Genomic DNA, 18,371 nt, shown 5'->3' on the forward strand with positions numbered 1-18,371 from the left:
ACAGATTCAGCAACTGCATAGCTTATTTTTCGCATAAAATGTTTTCAGAAACACATTTCGGTGAACTATTTTCGTAAAATATGAAAACGTTTTTTTTAATTGTCCCGGTAATTTGTCTGCGTGAGAAATACTAGATGTGGCGTGTGAACAAGTTGAAATGCGTGTCTCACGCCCAATGCGTGAGACTTGAGAGCCCTGCCTGAACCTCTTAACAAACTGTTGAGGCTTTGTTTCATGTAATTTAATGGTAATGTGGGAGCAAGTGTTTGACAAGGAAGATGGATGCATGGAATAAGAAAGTTGATATCTGTCCACAGAGTCATAGGAGTGCAAAACTACATCAAGGGACTACTGCTTTGACTCTCCAGTGTGTCGTTGTGGGGATTAAAACAAAATACTTCAGAATGCTACTATTTGGTTTAGAATCCTATTTTATTTATTTATTTCCAATTTTACAGATGAATCACAGATTTCCATCACAATTTCTATCACATTAAAACAGAACATAGACATACAACATTATGAAATGTCATTTGTAATGTTTGAACGAAGATGACTCGATCAGTAAGGCAAGAGTTGATAGAAATCCCAGTGCTTAGTCAGTAGCATACAGCAGGAAACCAGTGAAAGTATTATAGTGGCTGCTGTCATCGCAGAGGAAACATCCGATGGGGAGGTTGACAGCTACCTGGTCCCCAGCTTTCAGGTGGAGGGCCACGACTATAGTGGCACTGTCTTCTTGGTCTTGCGTATTTCTTTCTTTGGGTCCTGCCACCAACTGGCCGTTCACCAGCAGACTTGCGCAGGCGGCCAAGGTGTTACCGGGAGACCCGGCGTCGCTGTAGACGGTGAGGGCCAGGCTGTAGACACCAGAGCGTGGAACCGTGAAGATGCCGGTCTGCGTACTGTAGCCGCCACCCAGGTTGATGAAGACATGTTGGTATTTGATGATCTTGTCATCACGGTAAGGGCCAAGGCAGGTCAATTTGTTTTCATTGGTTAGAGAGACAGAGAAGGCACTGCGGCTGGCTGGAGATGCAGGAGAAAAACATAAAGTTACACTGTGAAAAGCCCCTCAAGTGGGATACGTGACAGAGTTGGTTCTGGTTCCGGTTTGTGTCTCACCTCTGACATTGTTCAGGATGTTCATTGTTTTGAGCAGTTCCTTATCTAGCGCATTGAGGGTGGTGTTAAAGAACACTTTCATCCTGTGTAACTGCTGCTGCATCAGACAGCAGCCACAGGACGCCTGGTCTGTAAGACATGCTAAACACACAAATACAGTAGGCCATCAGACACACTGACCATGTCCCATGACTTTCATTTAGTTTTCCTTCAAAAAATCTCTCACCGTTTTCCGTTGGGGGATTGACACCAGATTTCGCCCCGTTTGTGTTAGTCCCAGTCCAAGAATAATCATCAGCCTGGACTAAGACTGCTTCCAATAAACACAGCAATAAAGTAGCTGGGAGTAGAAGAGCAAACGACATATAAGGTATTACACCCGGAAAGAATCACAATATTGAGCAACAACTTTTACAACTGGTATAGTCTCACCTCGCATGGTGATGAAGATCAGTGATGATGGCTTCGGGAAAGCAGAAAGTGTGACTGACTGGTCATCAGTTACACCTATATATGTCTATTCTATAGCTCCTCCCCTCTTTCCCGTCACACTTTTTTGCCTTCATACCTGTATCCACACACCTCTGTACCTACACATATGAGTGTGGGCTTCACAGACACACTCAACACTTCGGGGCTTTGTTTGTGGCAGATGTAGGTCAGGTTAACATCGATCCTCTGTAGCATGTTATGTAATACGGTCAGCATTCCCATCATGCCATCAGTGCTTACTATATCTTTCTATGTCTTTTAAGCTCTAGCTGTTGCCACCGTGTGGAAGAGGACTTTCTTCCTGTGAATTTCAAATTCAGTCAAAATAAATGATTGAAGCCAGATCAGGACACTGCATTGTATTGGTTAATGTTGTGTCAAGAGTAAAGAATGAGTGGACAAAAGCCCAATCAGGCTCATCTAGTTTTTCTAAAATCCATGCGGGAATACTAAAGACACTACAACTTAAGAATGGAAGGGGAGTTTAAAGCATCCAGGTCACCGAAGGGTGGGGGGATCGAAGATAACATCAGCAGCACTCTGGTTATTGCTTTAGTTACATAGAATAGAATTTGTATTTGTGTGGAGTGACTTAAACCATCAACAATGCTTTAAGTTGACATTCATCTAAAAATAATGTTTTTTTTTAATAAGATGCATGGATGAAATGTGTTTATTGCCCTTTAATTCATGATTAGGAAATTTACATCACATCAACAAAGGTTGGTGCAAAAAAACAAAAACAAAAAAACAAACAAACATTCCAGAACATTCTTGTTTCTTCTCTACAAGGATCCACAGAGCACATGTATACATTCCTAATAATATTTTAAAGTTGCACATTTTCCCAGTAAAGCAGGTTTCTATATATAGCAGCCCATCATAACTCCAATTGGAGTAAGTTATAAGTCCAATTGGCAAATAGTCACTGCAGCCCCTACTCCTGTCCAGAACCTGAACCCTGGGTGCATTGGGCCAGTGAACTGGTCCTGGTGCAGGTGGATGAGCTCAGCCTGGTCGTGGGTGATGCAATAAAAGGCCAGAATCCCTGCATGCTGATCCAGATAGACGCCGATCCGCCGGGCCTTAGGCGAGCCCAGCAGTTTTTCCTGGCCATTGTGCCAGAAGGAGAAGCCGGTCCCAGACCAGTACAAGCTCCAAGACAGAGCATTGTGGCCTAAACGGCTTTTGTCATCAGAACCCTTGCGTTCCATGTCCTTGTAGGCCACGCCGATGGTGATCTGAATGGTGGGACAAGGGAGAGCATGATTAGAAAAGCAAACAAATCGTGACTGCAAATGGCAGTGACGGGAAACTATAAAAAGTAGGCTAACATGTAAAGGGATGTCAGTGAAAACCTCAAATTAGTATTGTTATTTGAAAACACAGTACAGCTGAGGCTGATGGAAATGCCATTGGTTTGCAGGTATTGAATCGATTAGTACTACTTAAATTTTGGACAAATACAAATGTTTAATTCTCAAATTATACATTGCATGAAGCCTGCACATAGCTGAAACCACCCAATTGCCACTGATGTATCCACCTTCTTGCCAGTCCACTCCACCTCCCAGTAGTAAGGGCTCCCTGCCAGGGCCTCTCTGCAGAGAACCTGTCTCCAGAATTGGAAGCGTTCTGGGTGCTCTGGTGGGTTCAGGTTCTCAGCCCGCATCGTGGCCTTACGACCATCGTCCGACAGCTGCACATGACGATACACCGTGCTGGCGTCCATGGTGGGTTCGAAGCGAACTGAAGGGAGAGGATGCATTTCAATGGAGACCTTGACCTTGTGTTCAATATTCTGTTTCATTTGATGGAGTATGATGGACTCACATTTCAGCAATTCTTCTCTTGTCTTTGGTTCCAGATTAGCAAGTCCCACTGTTGTTACAGGAGGTGCTTAGAGGGAAAAACAAAAATGAATATATCAAATCAGGGATCGAAAAATCATCTAAGTGGTTGAAGGATATCTACAGACAGCGTTTGCTGCTTTTGTATTTACCTTGAGCTGGAGGAGGGAAGGGTGAAGTGGGCGCTGAAGCTTCATGTCCATAGAGATTGGGGGGAAATTAAACAAAGTAACAGGTCAAAACCAAATTAAGTCTCAATTCAATTATTTTTTTCATGTAGTCTACTCCATAGTCTTATTCCAAATATGAACTCAGGGACTTTCTTACAGCTACATTTAAACCCTTTCCAGTCCATTTGTTTTAGAAGCCACAGACATACTGTATGCAACGTTTCTAAAGTAACTTACCTTGAGGTCGTGGAGGTGGCAGAGGTGGAGGGACACATTTCATCTCATACACTACAGGAAAGAGCGGGTGAGTTGTGACAAACACATCTGAAGGTTTCCCTTTCTTCCATTTATAAGTTTAACTGCAACACTCTAAAACTCAAAGTTGTTCTCAGCTTGAACGTGTTCCGTGCTCGTGTCTCGCTGGGTGATTTTAAGTGACCGTACCTGTGCTTTGTGCGGTGGCCTGACCAACAGCTGCTGTAGTGGCTGCTGCTTCTGCTGCTGCCCCGTTGGGTGTCATGGCCACAGGATCAGGATTCACTACAAAGAAAAGGAACATTTTGACTGCCTGAAGAAGAGAAGGGAGGCGAGGAGGAGAGAAGAGAAGAAGAATGCTGACCTAATGTGACGATCTTGTCCAGACTGGCTTTGCAGAGGTCCTGTATTGACTCTTGTAGTTCCCTCATGGCCGAGCGGACGGCGGCTACCACCGCTTCCTCCTGACACAGTACGGACTCTCCTGTTGCACCAGTTGGATCCAGCGGCTCCATGATGAAGAAATTCTTCAGAATAAATAACACAAAATATAATGATTAAAAAACAGTTGATGGTGTTTATTTATCTTGTGTTATTAAAATCAAATCCATGCCCAGGCAACACCCCGCCTCACACTAATCACCTTCAAGAAGCAGATGTGGTCCTGCGTGTCGGCCAGCCTGCTGAGCTCCTCGCTCTTCCATCGCAGCGGAGCAACCTCCTGCTCCAGTCTGTGGATCTGCCCCTCGACCCGGCTGCCTAAGGAGGTCTCATGGGTGCTGAGGACCTCACCGACCTGGATGCCTGTTCCATTCACATCCTTGATGAGCGCCGAGAATAAATCAGCGCTTTCTTGCTTTAGAGCTTGCACCAAGGCCTGGGAGGACACACAGCAGAGGAGAAGAAGGTGCAGAGAATGTAAATGTGTATACAAGCAAGACGTCTTAGCACAAAGGTTTATACACCAAACAATGATAACTGTTACTAACCTTGTGTTGGCGAGCAACATGTGGGAGCTCCACTAGACTCTTTTCAGTCGCCTGGATTCTCTTCTGGATGTCTTCTTGCATTTGAACCAGCTCTTTCTAGACACACACGTACACACATATCATCATCCATTGCTCAGGATAGATACAGGTATAGAAAAGAGGCCACGTGTTACAATACATTTTGGCCTTGAAGAAGTGAAGAGGAAGAACACGTCAACAAATGCGCAGTAAAAAAACAATTTTACAAGTAGTCTACTTCAGGTTCAGCTACATTTCTAAAATGCTAGACTCATGACAACACTCCTATTGATTCACCTGCACCTCATTTTAAACACCAAAACCAACATGAGAGATAAAAAGAAAAACTACAGAAGAACACTAATAATGTCACCCTGGTGAAATTCACCTTGTCCATTACATACCTGTCTCTCCTTCCTCTCTTCCTGTGGTTGGAGCACACGATGTCCCTTGTGCCCTTGCTGGCAACACACCTCACAAACGCACTCCCTGTCTTCATGGCAAAACAGGTCAAGAGGTCGGTTGTGTTGAGGGCAGGCCCTGGGGTCCAGTCCGGGCAGCCGAGGGTAAATGCTGCCCTGTTGCTGCTCTCTAGCCGGTAGGACCTCCAGGTAGATAGGCATCGATGGCGGGGCAGAGGAGACAGTGGTGGTGGAGCTTTGCTTGAGGCTGTTGGTTCTCAGTTTCTCCATAGCCTCCGCTAGCACAGTGCTCTTAGCCAGGGAGGGCCGTGGGTTGAAGACCTGCCTACACTGGGGGCAACTGTGCTTGCCCTGTCTATCTCTCTTGTCCCAGTGGCTCTGGATACAAGCCAGGCAGTATGAATGTCCGCAGGGTAGAGTGGCTGGGTCCTTCAGCGTGTCCAGGCATACTGAGCAGACAAAGGTCTCCTCTTCAGACCAGGCTGAGGCCATATGGTGCTGGGTGGAACGGAGAAGGATGAGCTGGACTTCTTGGAGGTCAGACCTGGATGAACCGCAGGTTTCTCCGTTTGAACACAGAACTAGAGGAATTCAAGCAAGTATTTTAAGTTCAAGCAAATACAGCCCAACATGGCAAGGCTGAAATGCCAGTTCACATGAAACTCATGCTGCTTTAAGACAGCCCGGTCTCAGGGTGGGGCTGGCAAAACAGGTGGGGTGAGGAGTTTCTCTTCCTTATGTCATAGGTGCTTCCCAGTTTGCCAAATGATAAATTGAATAAATGAACTACAATAATGACAATGTAATGTCCCTGTTAAAATTCACTTATGACCAGGAATGGAATCATATAATGTTTAGAGTTGAGTAGAGCCAGATAGTGATGTTAGGGCTGGTTAGAAATACTGAAAATGTTTTAGTCAAGGCCTAGCGGGCCTAGGAGGAGTGCAATGAGGACAGACTGGTTTTTCACCTTAGGACTTGGCTTATGATGCAAATGTGCAAACAATTCTGGGGTGGCCTACTGATGTTTAAAATGTTTTATTAGTAACTAATATACATGTTCTGCCTCACCCATCCCTCAGCAACACAAGCCAAAGAGTTGTGAATGAGTCTGGCGTTAGCGCAGTGAGGGCAGACCTGACGCTCTTGAAGCTACTCTCCCCCATATTGACTAGTGGCAGCCGGCTAACTGGGCGAGAGGCCAAGCTGTTGATTCAACTTTCAAGGTGAGAATTTTCCGCCGTCAAATGACGTTTTTATTTAAAACATGGGTAATTGAGGTGTTGTTTGTGACTGCGTGCGGGGCCCTTCCCGTTGCCCATAGTTCACGTTTAGCTTTGGGATACATTAACCTTGCTTTGTTTGCTGTTTTAATGCTAACGTTTTAGCAGGCTAGCTAGCCTGCGTACACTTCGACATCTGATTTTAATGGCCAAAGAATGTATTTGCGACTCCCAAACCATATTTTGATAGATTTGGGCGATAGTGGAGAAGCCAAAAAAGCTGTTATTTTAACGTAAAGTGAATAAAAAACATACATGTGTTTAGCGTAGCTGTCGAACTCGGACAAGCTAGCTAACGTTAGCTAGCCAAAGTTTGATAGCGACTGAACCTATTACCCATAGCAAACTTGGGGACTAACAGCTGGACTTCATGGGTTTAGATGACATAAGGTAAATATACATGTTCCGGGTACGTATCATAATTAAGATGATGGTATGGTCAGACTGTTATAGTAGTGATTCTTAAATTTGGGGAATCGTCCACGCTCGGATTAGCCGGGTTTTCACCTCATCACCAGCTGATGCTAACATCATCACCCAGACGTAACGTTAATCGTCACTCCTCCGCAAGTGGGTCCATGTCGTATTCATAGATCACCGGAGCTGTGAGACTGACTGATGCTTTCACGACTGTCTTCATGTGTTTCTCTTTCCTAGGATGTTTAGGGCCCCCCAGGTCCTGATTTGGTGTTGTCCCCCAAGGCAATTGCTGCTATCCAGAGAATCCCACCTCTCTGCCTTCTCTGAGCACACTGCTGCTGGATGGCAGGGTGCAAGAGATGTTAAGAGAAGGAGATATGACGGGATCCATGCAAGTAAGGAGGGGTCATCGTTGTCCACAGAGATGGTGTCCCCTTCAACACCACTGTCTTTATTTAACGGTGACAATCAGAAGCTGAGAGAGGCTTCATTTCAAAACCTCCCATCCAAAGTCCTTTTGTCCAGCCATTATCACCTCCGTCAGGTTTCTGCCACCGCAAAAGCATTTGACTCTTGGAAATGTGCTGTAGTGAAAGATTTAGGTCAAAACCTCAACGCTGAGAGCACTTACCCGGACTGTTTGATCAACACAACTTGCCTTCAACACTGGAGAAGACAGTGGGACATTTGCCAACCTTCACTCAGATTTACCTATAAGACTCAAAGTAACTTTCTTCAAAGCCATTTATATTGTAGACGGCACAGTGTTAGACCTTTCAGCTCGCTGTCAAATATGCCATGGATTTTGAGCCACTTTCACAGTAGACAAAAACTCTCCAGCCTCAAAACCAGGGCAGTTCATCAGGCTGCCCCTCATGTGGCAGAAGGCTGGAGGACCTGTCTTTCCCTGAAGAATGAAAATCGGTGTAGACAGAGCCTGGGGCCCAACTTGAAGCTGTATGAGGTGGACACGGAGAAAAAGGGGGCTAATCAGAACCGGGGAAAGAACCAGGGGAGATGGGCATCAGTCCTGGTCTCTCTTTGCTCTATTGAGGGGGAGCCGGCGTTTCTTTTCACTCTGCGCTCTAGCACACTGAAGGGCAGGCACAAGGGTGATGTCAGGTAAGTGGCAGGCTAGAAACTACATTTTTAAAAAACTCCAGTAGAGTACCGTGTCCCTCTTCATTCCCAGTCATTTGTAGCTTTGCAGGAGGGAAGAGTGATCCATCGGATAGAGATGTAGTGGCCACAGCATTGAGGGAAGCCAAGGAAGAGCTTGGCGTTTCCGTGGCAACAGAGAAGGTCTGGGGCATCTTGAAGCCTCTCAGGGACATGGTGAGTGCAAAGTGCTGTTATGACTGTAAGACTTAAATTCCACCATTAATTTAAAAAGTCATGATGCAATCATTACTGTAGGGCTTGTTTTCTTAAACTGTGGTTGATTTGCTGCATTGTTTTTTTATTTGTTTTGTTTTATTATCGTTAAATAAGCAAAACAAATTATTTTAAGAAGCGTTTCATCTGTCAACAACTTTTTTTCAAAATCTTAGTGAAAATAATGAAAACATAAACAATGCTCATCACAAGTTCCAAGTGCTGAAGGAATTGCTTGTGCCTTTGTCTGAGTCTTTGTTTCACTCTTATGCCGGTTGTGTCTTTGGCCCTTTCTCATCAGTCAGGGATGATGATTGCTCCTGTGCTGGCTAACCTCGGGCCCCTAGAGGAGATGTCCTTCAAACCAAACCCTGGAGAGGTACAGCTGTCCTACTTTTAGCACTTCTTATGTTTTATATCTGTTTGAGCGGGGAAGGCATCGACATGTGTAAATGAGAGGAGGTTTAGTTTTTTTTGAACATGTTGGAGATTATTTATTTTATTAATTCAAATTTTGAACAGTTGGTCAGGGATTTTTTTTCAGGGGTACCTTAGGTTCAGATCATGTACACATCACCTAAACAAATGCAGTTCAATCCAGACTACAGTTTTTATCATCTGTCAATTTCTTCTCAACGATATTTTCTGTTTAAAACGAACAAAATGAAAGTAGAAATGAATAGACACTCAAACAAATACGTGAAAAAAAATCTATTTTCTGATTGTTTTATTGTTCTTTTTTACTGTTTCTGATCCAGGTGGAAGAGATTTTCACCCTGTCCTTATCCCACGTATGCAACCCTCAGAACCGTGGCTACACACACTTCCGCACTGGCAGCAAATATGGGTACACCACCCCAGTGTTTCGTAATGGGAAGCATCGAGTGTGGGGTCTGACGGCCATCGCCCTAGACCATACCCTCAAACTCATTGTCCCTCCTTAGCAGCTCAAATGCAGTTTCTTCAGTTTACAGTACCAAAGTGAACCAATCATGTGACTCAAAAATATGAATATGGCAAAATGTGCAATCATGCTTTGTGTAGCAAAATCCTGCCAGGAATCAATGTGAATATGAATATTTTCATGTATGAAGGTCAATTCCTTTCAGTCAGGAAAGGTTTTTTTCCCCCACTTGTGAACTTTAAGAGCCTCAGGTGTATGCAAATCTCTATTGAATGCATCATGTGTGTAACGGTGTTAATGATCTTGCCACTGTTAACGAGTCGGTGTTAGAAGTCTTTGTCATTAATTTGTAGACCAAATCTGAAGTAATCAAAAAAGCAATGCCAATGCTTCCAAATCCTCAATTCAGTGTGAAATCTTCTATAACAGCAATTTCAAAAAGCATTAATTTTAACAACCTATATCAATGAGTCACAGGTGGCTTAATCCCATCAGGCCTGTTTTAGATTGTTCTTTTTTTTCCCCAGCTCATGCCTATTTTATTTCACACTAGATCAAATATGCACTGTTCTGTTCCAAACACTGGAATGACAGAAACGCATCATGTGGTGTGTTGATGAACACAACAACGCAATAAAGGTTGTTTTTAAAGGTTTTCTCCCTGTATTGTCCATTTTATCTTAAACGTAAGATCTTAACGTGAGATCTGTTTTCACACGATTGACGTAGAAGCAAACGGTGCACAAAGAATTGATGTACTTTTTAAATAGCTACTGTGCCACAATTGTCTGCATGCACAAGCTTTACAGGCAACACTGTATAATGAGGGTTGCAGTCATGCTACAAGTCAAACTGCTTTCTACAACACAACTGTTGAATGCTGTTGACCTGCTGGTCTGAGTCCAGAAAATGCAGGCCTTTCAGTTCTCAAACAAGTCTGTGTGAAAGGTAATCTGGAAAATTTAAGACAGTGGGGTGGAGATCTCTTACAAACAACACGATTCACACATCTAATTCCTGAAGCATCAAGGTAGCGAGCACTCCATGGGGTCCTGAGAGTCTGGCAGGAGGTGGCAGTTGAAGGGCCAGCTGAAGGAGAAGAGGTCCAGCGCTTGGCTGCATTGCTGCTCGGCAGAGGAGCACACTGAGCGGCAGGGCTGCAGGATACCACCCTGAGGGCAGCACTGGGGCAGAAACATCCCACACAGCAGCTTCCGCAAAGGCTCGTAGCACGCCAGCTCCATCAGCACCTGCATGACAAAACAAAGAAAAGGAATATGTGAGGTTCAATGTCTGAGACACCAAGTAGCCCCATTTTCTTTTTTAGATTGTACACCAACAACAAGAAGTTGTTATGTAAGTAGCTTTTACCCGGTACTGTCGGAGGAGCGTCGCAGCTTCTCTCTGATCAGCGATGGACAGCCAGATGTTTGGGAATGAGGTGAGGTTGTAGTTGAGGCCTTGACACATCTCTACTTCTATGATCTCACACGATGAAGCTGAGGGCATGGAGAAAATACATCATTCCTATTATTTTACTACATTTATGTAGTCTTAATATTTGGCATTACAGAACTTTCTCTAATAAAGAAGATTATGTGATTGAAAATCAATACAGAGTTTGAAAAATCATCCATTCCTGCAAACTGATTCTGATTTGTTTTGTTTTTTGTTGTTCGGGGTGTGATTTCAAAAGCAACACTGGAAACAACTATCTATGACACTGATCAGGGTCAGCGATAACAGGGACTCACTGAAGGGAGGATAGGTGGAGTTGCCACAGCCCTGCTCATCTGCTCCGTCAGGGCAGTCGCTCCATCCGTCACACAACCACTGCTGCTGGAGGCACTCCCCTGTACTGCAGGCAAACTGGCTGGGACCACATGTCCCTTTAAGTGGAGATGGAAACACAGGAGAGGGTGACAGAAAGTGACATTGGGAAGACGCATGGGGATGGGAAGAAAATACTGTAATGGGATATGTGGGCCTTTCAAGGAGTAGGACAAAGTGTTGGGTATACTCTTTCAGTATTTGAAGACTAACATGTAGGTCATATGGAAAGAAGGACGCAAGGAAAAGAAAGGAAGGATGGTCTAAAAGATGTGAATGAAGGGAGTGAAGGAGACAGGAAATAAAGCAAAGGAGAAAATATGGGAAGAAAGGAGGATCAGAGGCAATGAACTAATGAAGGCACCCATCGCTTTGGTTATATAACTTTGCTTTAGCAAGAACTCACTGCCGAGGACGGATACAGCCTGGTATGTTGCGTTGAAGCCGCTGTCAGCCACTCCCTCATCAGCCACAAACACCACTGTCATGTGGGGGCTGGAGGAGGTCAGGTCTGGAGGGAAGGTGGTACCACAAAACCTGAGACAAAGGGAGGGGGAAACAAAGGCTGTTTCAGACCACTGTGGCTATGCAACTCATATAAAGGAGGACACATATTCATCGGTATTTACCCTCAACACAAATACAAGGAAATGAGTAAAAAATGACGTCACCTTCCCAGCACTCTGCCAGCTGCAGTACTGACACTGTCGTGCACTTCTACGTAGTCAAACTCGCACACATCCTGAGTCTCCAGGCTGAAGTTCCTGAAGCTCAGCGTGATGACGTGACCCTCCTCAACAGATATATACCATATGCACAGCTGATTGGACACGGAAGAACACCAGATTAGTTTCACAGCCCCAAAGAAGGTAATTTGAGTGTGGTTGAGGACGTACCTGCTGGTGAGGATAAGGCTTGGGGTGGTTTGGACTTGATATGTAACCGGAAGGCCCGGTCTTCTGGCCACCACAGTCTGTTAAAAAAAACAAAACAAAAGAAACCTTAGTGGTCCATAAGTTCACTTTTGTGTCCACTTCAACTTGTGTTTTTGTTAACTCGGGTTGCATGCTCTCACCTTTATGTTTATGGCTGCAGTTGGCCTCGTCTGCTTCATCGTGGCAGTTTGGATGACCATCGCACACAGACACGGGCAGCAGACAGCGACCACCGTCACACATAAACTCTTCTCTGGAGCAGCTCTCTGGGGAATAAACACACATGCACATTCAGATGCAAACCTGAACCAGCCAAAGAGTCTGGGGGCTAGGTATCATTTGGAAATATTGAATACAGATTCAGATGCTTTGAATTTGATACTGATACCACATGATACACTGTGGATGAGAAGCTCATAGCCTAATTAAGAGACCATCTAGACTATTGTTATAAAGAACAACAGCACATTTGTTTGTACTTTATGTCAAATTGTTCCAATCCGTTTTCTTGAAGTGACAGTTCATAATGTTAAAATACTGTCATTGCCATTTTAACGACACCCAGCTCTAATTTGCATATGCACGCACACACACACACACACTACTGACTGTGTCCAGGCTGTATGGCCCTGTATTGTGCAGTGAAGCCGCCGCCTGCGATGCTGCCATCAGAGTGGAAGGTGACCCACACCGTGCTGCTGTTTGTGTTCACTGTCGGCGGTGCGACGCTCCCGCAGAACCTGCAGGAGAAAAGAACAGAGCTTTTATTAATCTTCACCATTTATTTTGACAATCTGTCAACCCCCCCCTTCATATTACAAGTTTGGAGTTGTTTGTCTGAACTTGGCACCGTAAATTCTAAAACGGATTTGTGAGTCAGTTTCATAACATTATAATTCATCAACATATGTTTTTGAAATACACTTTTAGAATGTTACGACCTTTGAACTTTCCAAGAATGCAAGCAGGCAAAAAGTTTCCTCATCTGTTGAAATTTTTCCAAGAGGCACTCTACTCTTATGCACAGACATTTACTGCCATCTACCAACAATTTAAGGTAATGACATGAACCCTAGAAAGGTTCGTTGTGCATGAATGACACAAGCATATGGGTCAATTTGAGCTTTGGATCATAGTCATTCTTCCATTTACATACACTCATATGCATATATCCATACTTTGGCCCTCCTTCAATAGTTAATAGCTAATAGATAATAGTTTCAATAGCTTTATTTATTAATTTTTTACAAAAGAAGCATACAGTACGGTTTAAATCTTCTGATAAGAGTGCTGTTGTGCCTGGAGAGTAAACTGACAAAGCGCCCTGGAAGTATTTGATACATGGAAATAGCTGGGGGTCTGACCAACCTGGTGACCACAGAGCTCTGCTCTATCTGCTCCTGCACTTCGAGCCAGTCAAACAGACAGGGAGATGGCCCTTCTACAGTCAGAGAGGAAACGTGGATCTGGACCAGGGATGGCGGTGTGACTCGGATCACCCACACGCACAGCAAGTTGGGGGGGTAAGATCCAGGGTGGTTTGGGGAACTGAAACTGCCCTCTGAGTCAGTCAACACTCCCCCACAACCTTGCAGAAAGGAATAGCAGTTTCACTTGCAAAGAAAGGAAAGTGCTAGCTCAAGAGGACAGACATGAAATTGATGCACAATATGTATGCGATTTTGACCGTTTTGCTTAAATCACTCACGTGTTTCAGATGTGGGGATCCTAGTGGGCTGTGGTGTTGATGTACTTTCCTGTTGACTTCTGTTAGCAGAGACTGTGGGTAAAGTATGGGACGCTCCCTCTCCTACATTCAGCCGGTCTGGAGAGCTGGTGGACAGCAACTCATCCTCCACTGCCTGGCCTTTTATCTCTGGAAACATGACAGGGAGGCTAATCAGAGAAAAGGCTCATTCTTGATATAAAATATATAAGTATTTTTACAATAATGATATATCATTATACTCAATTTGCATTAAAACATATAGCAGCCGTTTATGAAATCATTTGACCTGTGAGAAGCCTTTATAATCAGGTTCAGGCATTTCTTTTTCATGATGATGATGATGAGTGATCTGAGGATCAGCAGCGACTCACGCGTGAGGATGAGAGCCAGCGCCAGTCCGAGGGCTGCTAACAGGAGCAAGGCAGCAGCAGAGACCACCACAACCCCCCAGCCACAACCGGGGCTTCTCAGACGCATCACACACACCCCAAACAGACTCCATCCTAGACCTGAATAACAGAGCACACGTAAATACATGGGTTTGTGACAGGACAGAGGGGATGTTGGTCGCCTTGATTGATTGTTGGGCTTGTAAAGGACAGATGATCAATATCAAAGCAAGCTGAACCAGAAATTTAGGCTCCATTTAGCTCCTATTATCAAGGATCAAACACCAAAAACACAAGACGCAACATTTCCCATAAAACAACTTCAGAGAGTCTTTAATAGATTTTCCCTTTATGCTAACCACCCATGTCCTTCAAACACTACACTTCCAGTTTTTAATACAGAGGTTCTTTCAAACATTTAGTATCCAAGCCCAATGTGTGACAACTCTGACAACATCATGATGACATCACCAATGTTATTTTCTAGGCGAAGTGGGACTAACCGTGATCTGATGTTTGACATGTAAAATGGGTGGATTGTCCCTTTAATCCTTTAAAATTTTTTTACAGAGAATCATAACGACGATGTTTTACACACTCTTTACTGTTCTTCGAGAGAATGTGACTTAAAGCCAATAATATTGTAATCCAAATACACAATAAAATAAAATCTAGTCACAGAAAGCAGCACGCTGATTGGCTGACTCACCAGCTGCTGGCGGTTTGATTGGTTCAGGGGTAGACGAGGATGTCCTGAATCCCTCCACCCTCTCCTCTCGCTCCCCCTCCAGCTCAAAGGCGGGGTTGCAGAACACATTCTGATGAGAGAGAGAGAGAGAGAGAGAGAGAGAGAGAGAGAGAGAGAGAGAGAGAGAGAGAGAGAGAGAGAGAGAGAGAGAATGTGGAAATAAACTAGATTAGAAATTAGAAAAAAATGTCATAAACATTGATTTTAAATAAAGACTATGGACATTTTTAATAGATATATTTTTACTTTTTCAGTAAGTTGAATTCATTAGCAATGAATAAAAACATTGGACATGCTCAGGGGCTTTGCTGCTACAGCTTTACTTGGTCTGGTATGACCAGTGGGTTTTTGCAGGTTTTTTGCCAAAAACAGCCCACCGCTGCAACCATAAACCCATGAGAGCCGTAAGAGTGAACCAAAACAAGTTGTGTGCTAATTAGCTGATACTCACTACACTTTGCAAAGCAGAGGGCAGCTGCAGATTCAGGTGATAATTATCTGTATTTTCATCACTACGAGCTGCATCCTTTGCATTGTCGTTTGATACATCGTTGTTATACAAATATAGATTATAGCTGCTTTGAAGCAACTGCCTGAAGAGCATTTTGGGAAATCCAACATGCTCTCATCATGTAATTGCTGCCTGGAGTCACAGTGACTGTCCGTGGTCTGGAAATTAAGTACATTTTTGTGGAGGGGATAAAATACCCTATCCTATCAAAAGAAAACTAGCTTTTCCAAAAAGTCAGTTTCTTAGATACAATGGAATATAAATATGGTCCAGTGTGGAACGCAAGTGCTACACATTATCTTCATTAACCACCATGATACATCTCATCATCATCACTCACCTTATAAATATCCGTAGAGTCTGAGTACACTGCAATTTGGCTGAGGTCAGACATCTTTCGTCCACTGTTTCAGTGCTCCTCGTCTTAAAGAGCCTGATGTTGTGATATATTCATCCACGGTGACATGGTGAAGAGAGCTATTTCTACACAAAGGAATGTTACAGATTTTTTCCTGGGTTTTCTTAACATCATTCACAAGTTGCTCCGACAGTAAACTTCCACCGAGGTGCAATAAGTTTAAGGCCTTAAATCCTCCGGCGTAGTAGAGTTTTTCTTTTTCCGTAATCAGATACAAATGCAAAAAACGTGAATGTATTTCAACGTCCAAATTCCCGGCTTGAAAAGAACATCCATGCAGCATCAACCTGTGTTTCTCTTGTTTTGATGGTACGTGTGTGGTAACAAAAGAGTTTTAGAAAGTCCTTCACAGTGTTGAACAAAGCCGAGTCAGCTGAGAGGACTGAGCCCCTCAGAGGAGGAGGGAGGACAGGGAAGGGGAGAAGGGGTTAGGTGAAGGAGGAGGTGGCCATGGGGGTCCCTGTTAAATCTCTATAATACTTATAATGATCTTTTGAGCTGTTTTACGTCACACGCATGCTTGAACACAAACACGCAAATACAAATACACATGAGCAATACACACCTGCTTTAACCCCAAAACATTGGCACAGAGATATTCATTTAGTAACTCCTCTGGGTAATTGGGCATCTGAATAACAGTGCTTGGGTAAGGTCTGGCTTGGGAATGGTGAACCACATAGTTGAGATTGTGATTTGAAATTGCAATTGCTTTTGGTCTACAGCGACATTGTTGGATGGATCCATCTCGGCGTGGCTGTGCCTGCTGCCACGGACTACTACTTGATACATGCTTCTGTTAATGCCACCACTACTGCTCATGCTACTACTACTATACTACCAACACCAAATGCAGTTGGAACCCAAGGGCCTGGGCTGCACGAGATTTCTGCCTAAAAGCCTATTAAGGCAGTTTTTTCTAGCCACTGTCACTGTAAAGCTTGCCCCTGGGTGATGTTGGGACTTTGAAATTGTGTTGACTCTTGAAATTTTGAGCGTATTCTAATCCTGCTCAATATTAAGTGTCCTGAGATGACTTCTGCTATAAAATTGAATTATTATTATTGCTTACCCAAAAGCTGACTCATGGCATTGCGGTTGAGTGTCTTAATATTTTAATTTAAAAAGGTTTGGAGCAGCTTTTATTCACCTTTAAATGACTAATGAAATAAAATGTCACCAAATACACACAAGACTTCACAGTCATAACCAACGAGAAACAGGTAAAACTAGTGCGACCAAAAAGGAAAGTAAGAGCTCACTCCCAGTGCCAGCTGATTCTAAATGTCTGGGAACAGCATTTAAAACTGCCAGCAGACAGCCACTCCCAGTGCCAGCTGATTCTACAGGCCTCGGACCAGCGTTTAAAACTGCCAGCAGGCACCCACTCCCAGTGCCAGCTAATTCTACAGGCCTCTGACCAGCGTTTAAAACTGCCAACAGACAGCCACTCCCATTGCCAGCCGAATCTACAGACCACGGACCAGCGTTAAAAACTGCCAGCAGACAGCCACTCCGATTGCCAGCTGATTCTACAGGCCTCGGACCAGCATTTAAAACTGCCAGCAGACACCCACTCCCAGTGCCCCCTGTTACTACAGGCCTCGGACCAGCGTTTAAAACTGCGAGCAGACGCCCACTCCCAGTGCCAGCTGATTCTACATGCCTCGGACCAGCGTTTTAAACTGCCAGCAGACACCCACTCCCAGTGCAAGCTGATTCTACAGGCCTCGGACCAGCGTTTAAAACTGCCAGCTTACAGCCACTCACAAGGCCAGCTAATTCTACAGGCCTCGGACCAGCGTTAAAAACTGCCAGCAGACACCCACTCCCAGTGCCCCCTGATACTACGGGCCTCGGACCAGCATTTAAAACTGCCAGCAGACACCCACTCCCAGTGCCAGCTGATTCTACAGGCCTCCGACTAGCATTTAAAACTGCGAGCAGACACCCACTCCCAGTGCCAGCTGATTCTACAGGCCTCGGACCATCGTTTAAAACTGCCAGCAGACAGCCACTCCCAGTGTCAGCTGACTCTATAGGCCTCGGACCAGCGTTTAAAACTGCCAGCAGACACCCACTCCCAGTGCCAGCTGATTCTACAGGCCTCCGACTAGCATTTAAAACTGCGAGCAGACACCCACTCCCAGTGCCAGCTGATTCTACAGGCCTCGGACCAGCGTTTAAAACTGCCAGCAGACACCCACTCCCAGCCCCCCCTGATTCTACAGGCCTCGGACCAGTGTTTAAAACTGCCAGCAGACACCCACTCCCAGCCCCCCCTGATTCTACAGGCCTCGGACTAGCGTTTAAAACTGCCAGCAGACACCCACTCCCAGTGCCAGCCAATTCTACAGGCCTTGGACCAGCGTTTAAAACTGCCAGCAGACACCCACTCCCAGTGCCAGCCGATTCTACAGGCCTTGGACCAGCGTTTAAAACTGCCAGCAGTGGCTGGACGAGAGGTTTACTTTCGGTAAAAACGAAACTTACCTCTCCATATCGCATA

At 44.6% G+C, this 18,371-nt stretch overlaps 4 protein-coding genes across 5 annotated transcripts; 1 reads left to right on the plus strand and 3 right to left on the minus strand.

Annotated features, from left to right (window-relative positions):
* Positions 1–562: 562 nt before the first annotated feature.
* LOC311019943 (complement C1q-like protein 4) lies at positions 563–2,024 on the minus strand. Of its 2 annotated transcripts, XM_084019610.1 has the most exons (4): positions 1,558–2,024; positions 1,352–1,465; positions 1,126–1,266; positions 563–1,029 (listed from the first exon to the last, which is right to left on the minus strand). In XM_084019610.1, exons 1-4 carry the CDS (start codon positions 1,562–1,564, stop codon positions 596–598), a joined length of 696 nt encoding a protein of 231 aa, XP_083875736.1. In that variant the 5' UTR covers positions 1,565–2,024; the 3' UTR covers positions 563–595. The 2 variants fall into 2 exon arrangements, with proteins under 2 accessions (XP_083875736.1, XP_083875735.1); XM_084019609.1 differs by having other exon boundaries at positions 1,352–2,024.
* A 315-nt stretch (positions 2,025–2,339) lies between these two features.
* ftr86 (finTRIM family, member 86) lies at positions 2,340–5,973 on the minus strand. The gene is made up of 10 exons (XM_084019065.1): positions 5,304–5,973; positions 4,882–4,977; positions 4,536–4,769; positions 4,257–4,419; positions 4,082–4,177; positions 3,875–3,925; positions 3,620–3,658; positions 3,451–3,516; positions 3,164–3,366; positions 2,340–2,858 (listed from the first exon to the last, which is right to left on the minus strand). The coding sequence occupies exons 1-10, from the start codon at positions 5,811–5,813 to the stop codon at positions 2,520–2,522; spliced, it is 1,797 nt and encodes a 598-aa protein (XP_083875191.1). The 5' UTR covers positions 5,814–5,973; the 3' UTR covers positions 2,340–2,519.
* A 337-nt stretch (positions 5,974–6,310) lies between these two features.
* Positions 6,311–9,959, plus strand: nudt8 (nudix hydrolase 8). Its single transcript, XM_084019066.1, has 5 exons — positions 6,311–6,547; positions 7,262–8,146; positions 8,227–8,359; positions 8,700–8,777; positions 9,157–9,959. The coding sequence occupies exons 2-5, from the start codon at positions 7,263–7,265 to the stop codon at positions 9,340–9,342; spliced, it is 1,281 nt and encodes a 426-aa protein (XP_083875192.1). The 5' UTR covers positions 6,311–6,547; position 7,262; the 3' UTR covers positions 9,343–9,959.
* A 281-nt stretch (positions 9,960–10,240) lies between these two features.
* mfrp (membrane frizzled-related protein) lies at positions 10,241–15,838 on the minus strand (the record flags this gene model as incomplete). The annotated part of the gene is made up of 13 exons (XM_084020492.1): positions 10,241–10,552; positions 10,674–10,801; positions 11,057–11,191; positions 11,539–11,669; positions 11,804–11,952; positions 12,029–12,105; positions 12,208–12,333; positions 12,677–12,807; positions 13,436–13,655; positions 13,776–13,943; positions 14,168–14,305; positions 14,895–15,003; positions 15,785–15,838. 13 exons carry the CDS (start codon positions 15,836–15,838, stop codon positions 10,328–10,330), a joined length of 1,791 nt encoding a protein of 596 aa, XP_083876618.1. The 3' UTR covers positions 10,241–10,327.
* Between the last annotated feature and the right edge of the window lie 2,533 nt (positions 15,839–18,371).

The sequence above is a fragment of the Eutrigla gurnardus genome (assembly GCF_963514095.1).
Source record: "Eutrigla gurnardus genome assembly, chromosome: 10".
Classification (NCBI taxonomy): Eukaryota; Metazoa; Chordata; class Actinopteri; order Perciformes; family Triglidae; genus Eutrigla; species Eutrigla gurnardus.

Coding starts and splice junctions, on each gene's coding strand:
- LOC311019943 (XM_084019609.1), bottom strand. CDS start 1,490: ATGTCGTTTGCTCTTCTACTCCCAGCTACTTTATTGCTGTGTTTATTG. Junction 1,267..1,351: donor CAATCCCCCAACGGAAAACG/GTGAGAGATTTT, acceptor TTGTGTGTTTAG/CATGTCTTACAGACCAGGCG. Junction 1,030..1,125: donor CATCCTGAACAATGTCAGAG/GTGAGACACAAA, acceptor CTGCATCTCCAG/CCAGCCGCAGTGCCTTCTCT.
- ftr86 (XM_084019065.1), bottom strand. CDS start 5,813: ATGGCCTCAGCCTGGTCTGAAGAGGAGACCTTTGTCTGCTCAGTATGC. Junction 4,420..4,535: donor ACCACATCTGCTTCTTGAAG/GTGATTAGTGTG, acceptor TTTATTCTGAAG/AATTTCTTCATCATGGAGCC. Junction 3,926..4,081: donor GGCCACCGCACAAAGCACAG/GTACGGTCACTT, acceptor TCTTTCCTGTAG/TGTATGAGATGAAATGTGTC.
- nudt8 (XM_084019066.1), top strand. CDS start 7,263: ATGTTTAGGGCCCCCCAGGTCCTGATTTGGTGTTGTCCCCCAAGGCAA. Junction 8,360..8,699: donor TGAAGCCTCTCAGGGACATG/GTGAGTGCAAAG, acceptor CTTTCTCATCAG/TCAGGGATGATGATTGCTCC. Junction 8,778..9,156: donor TCAAACCAAACCCTGGAGAG/GTACAGCTGTCC, acceptor TTTCTGATCCAG/GTGGAAGAGATTTTCACCCT.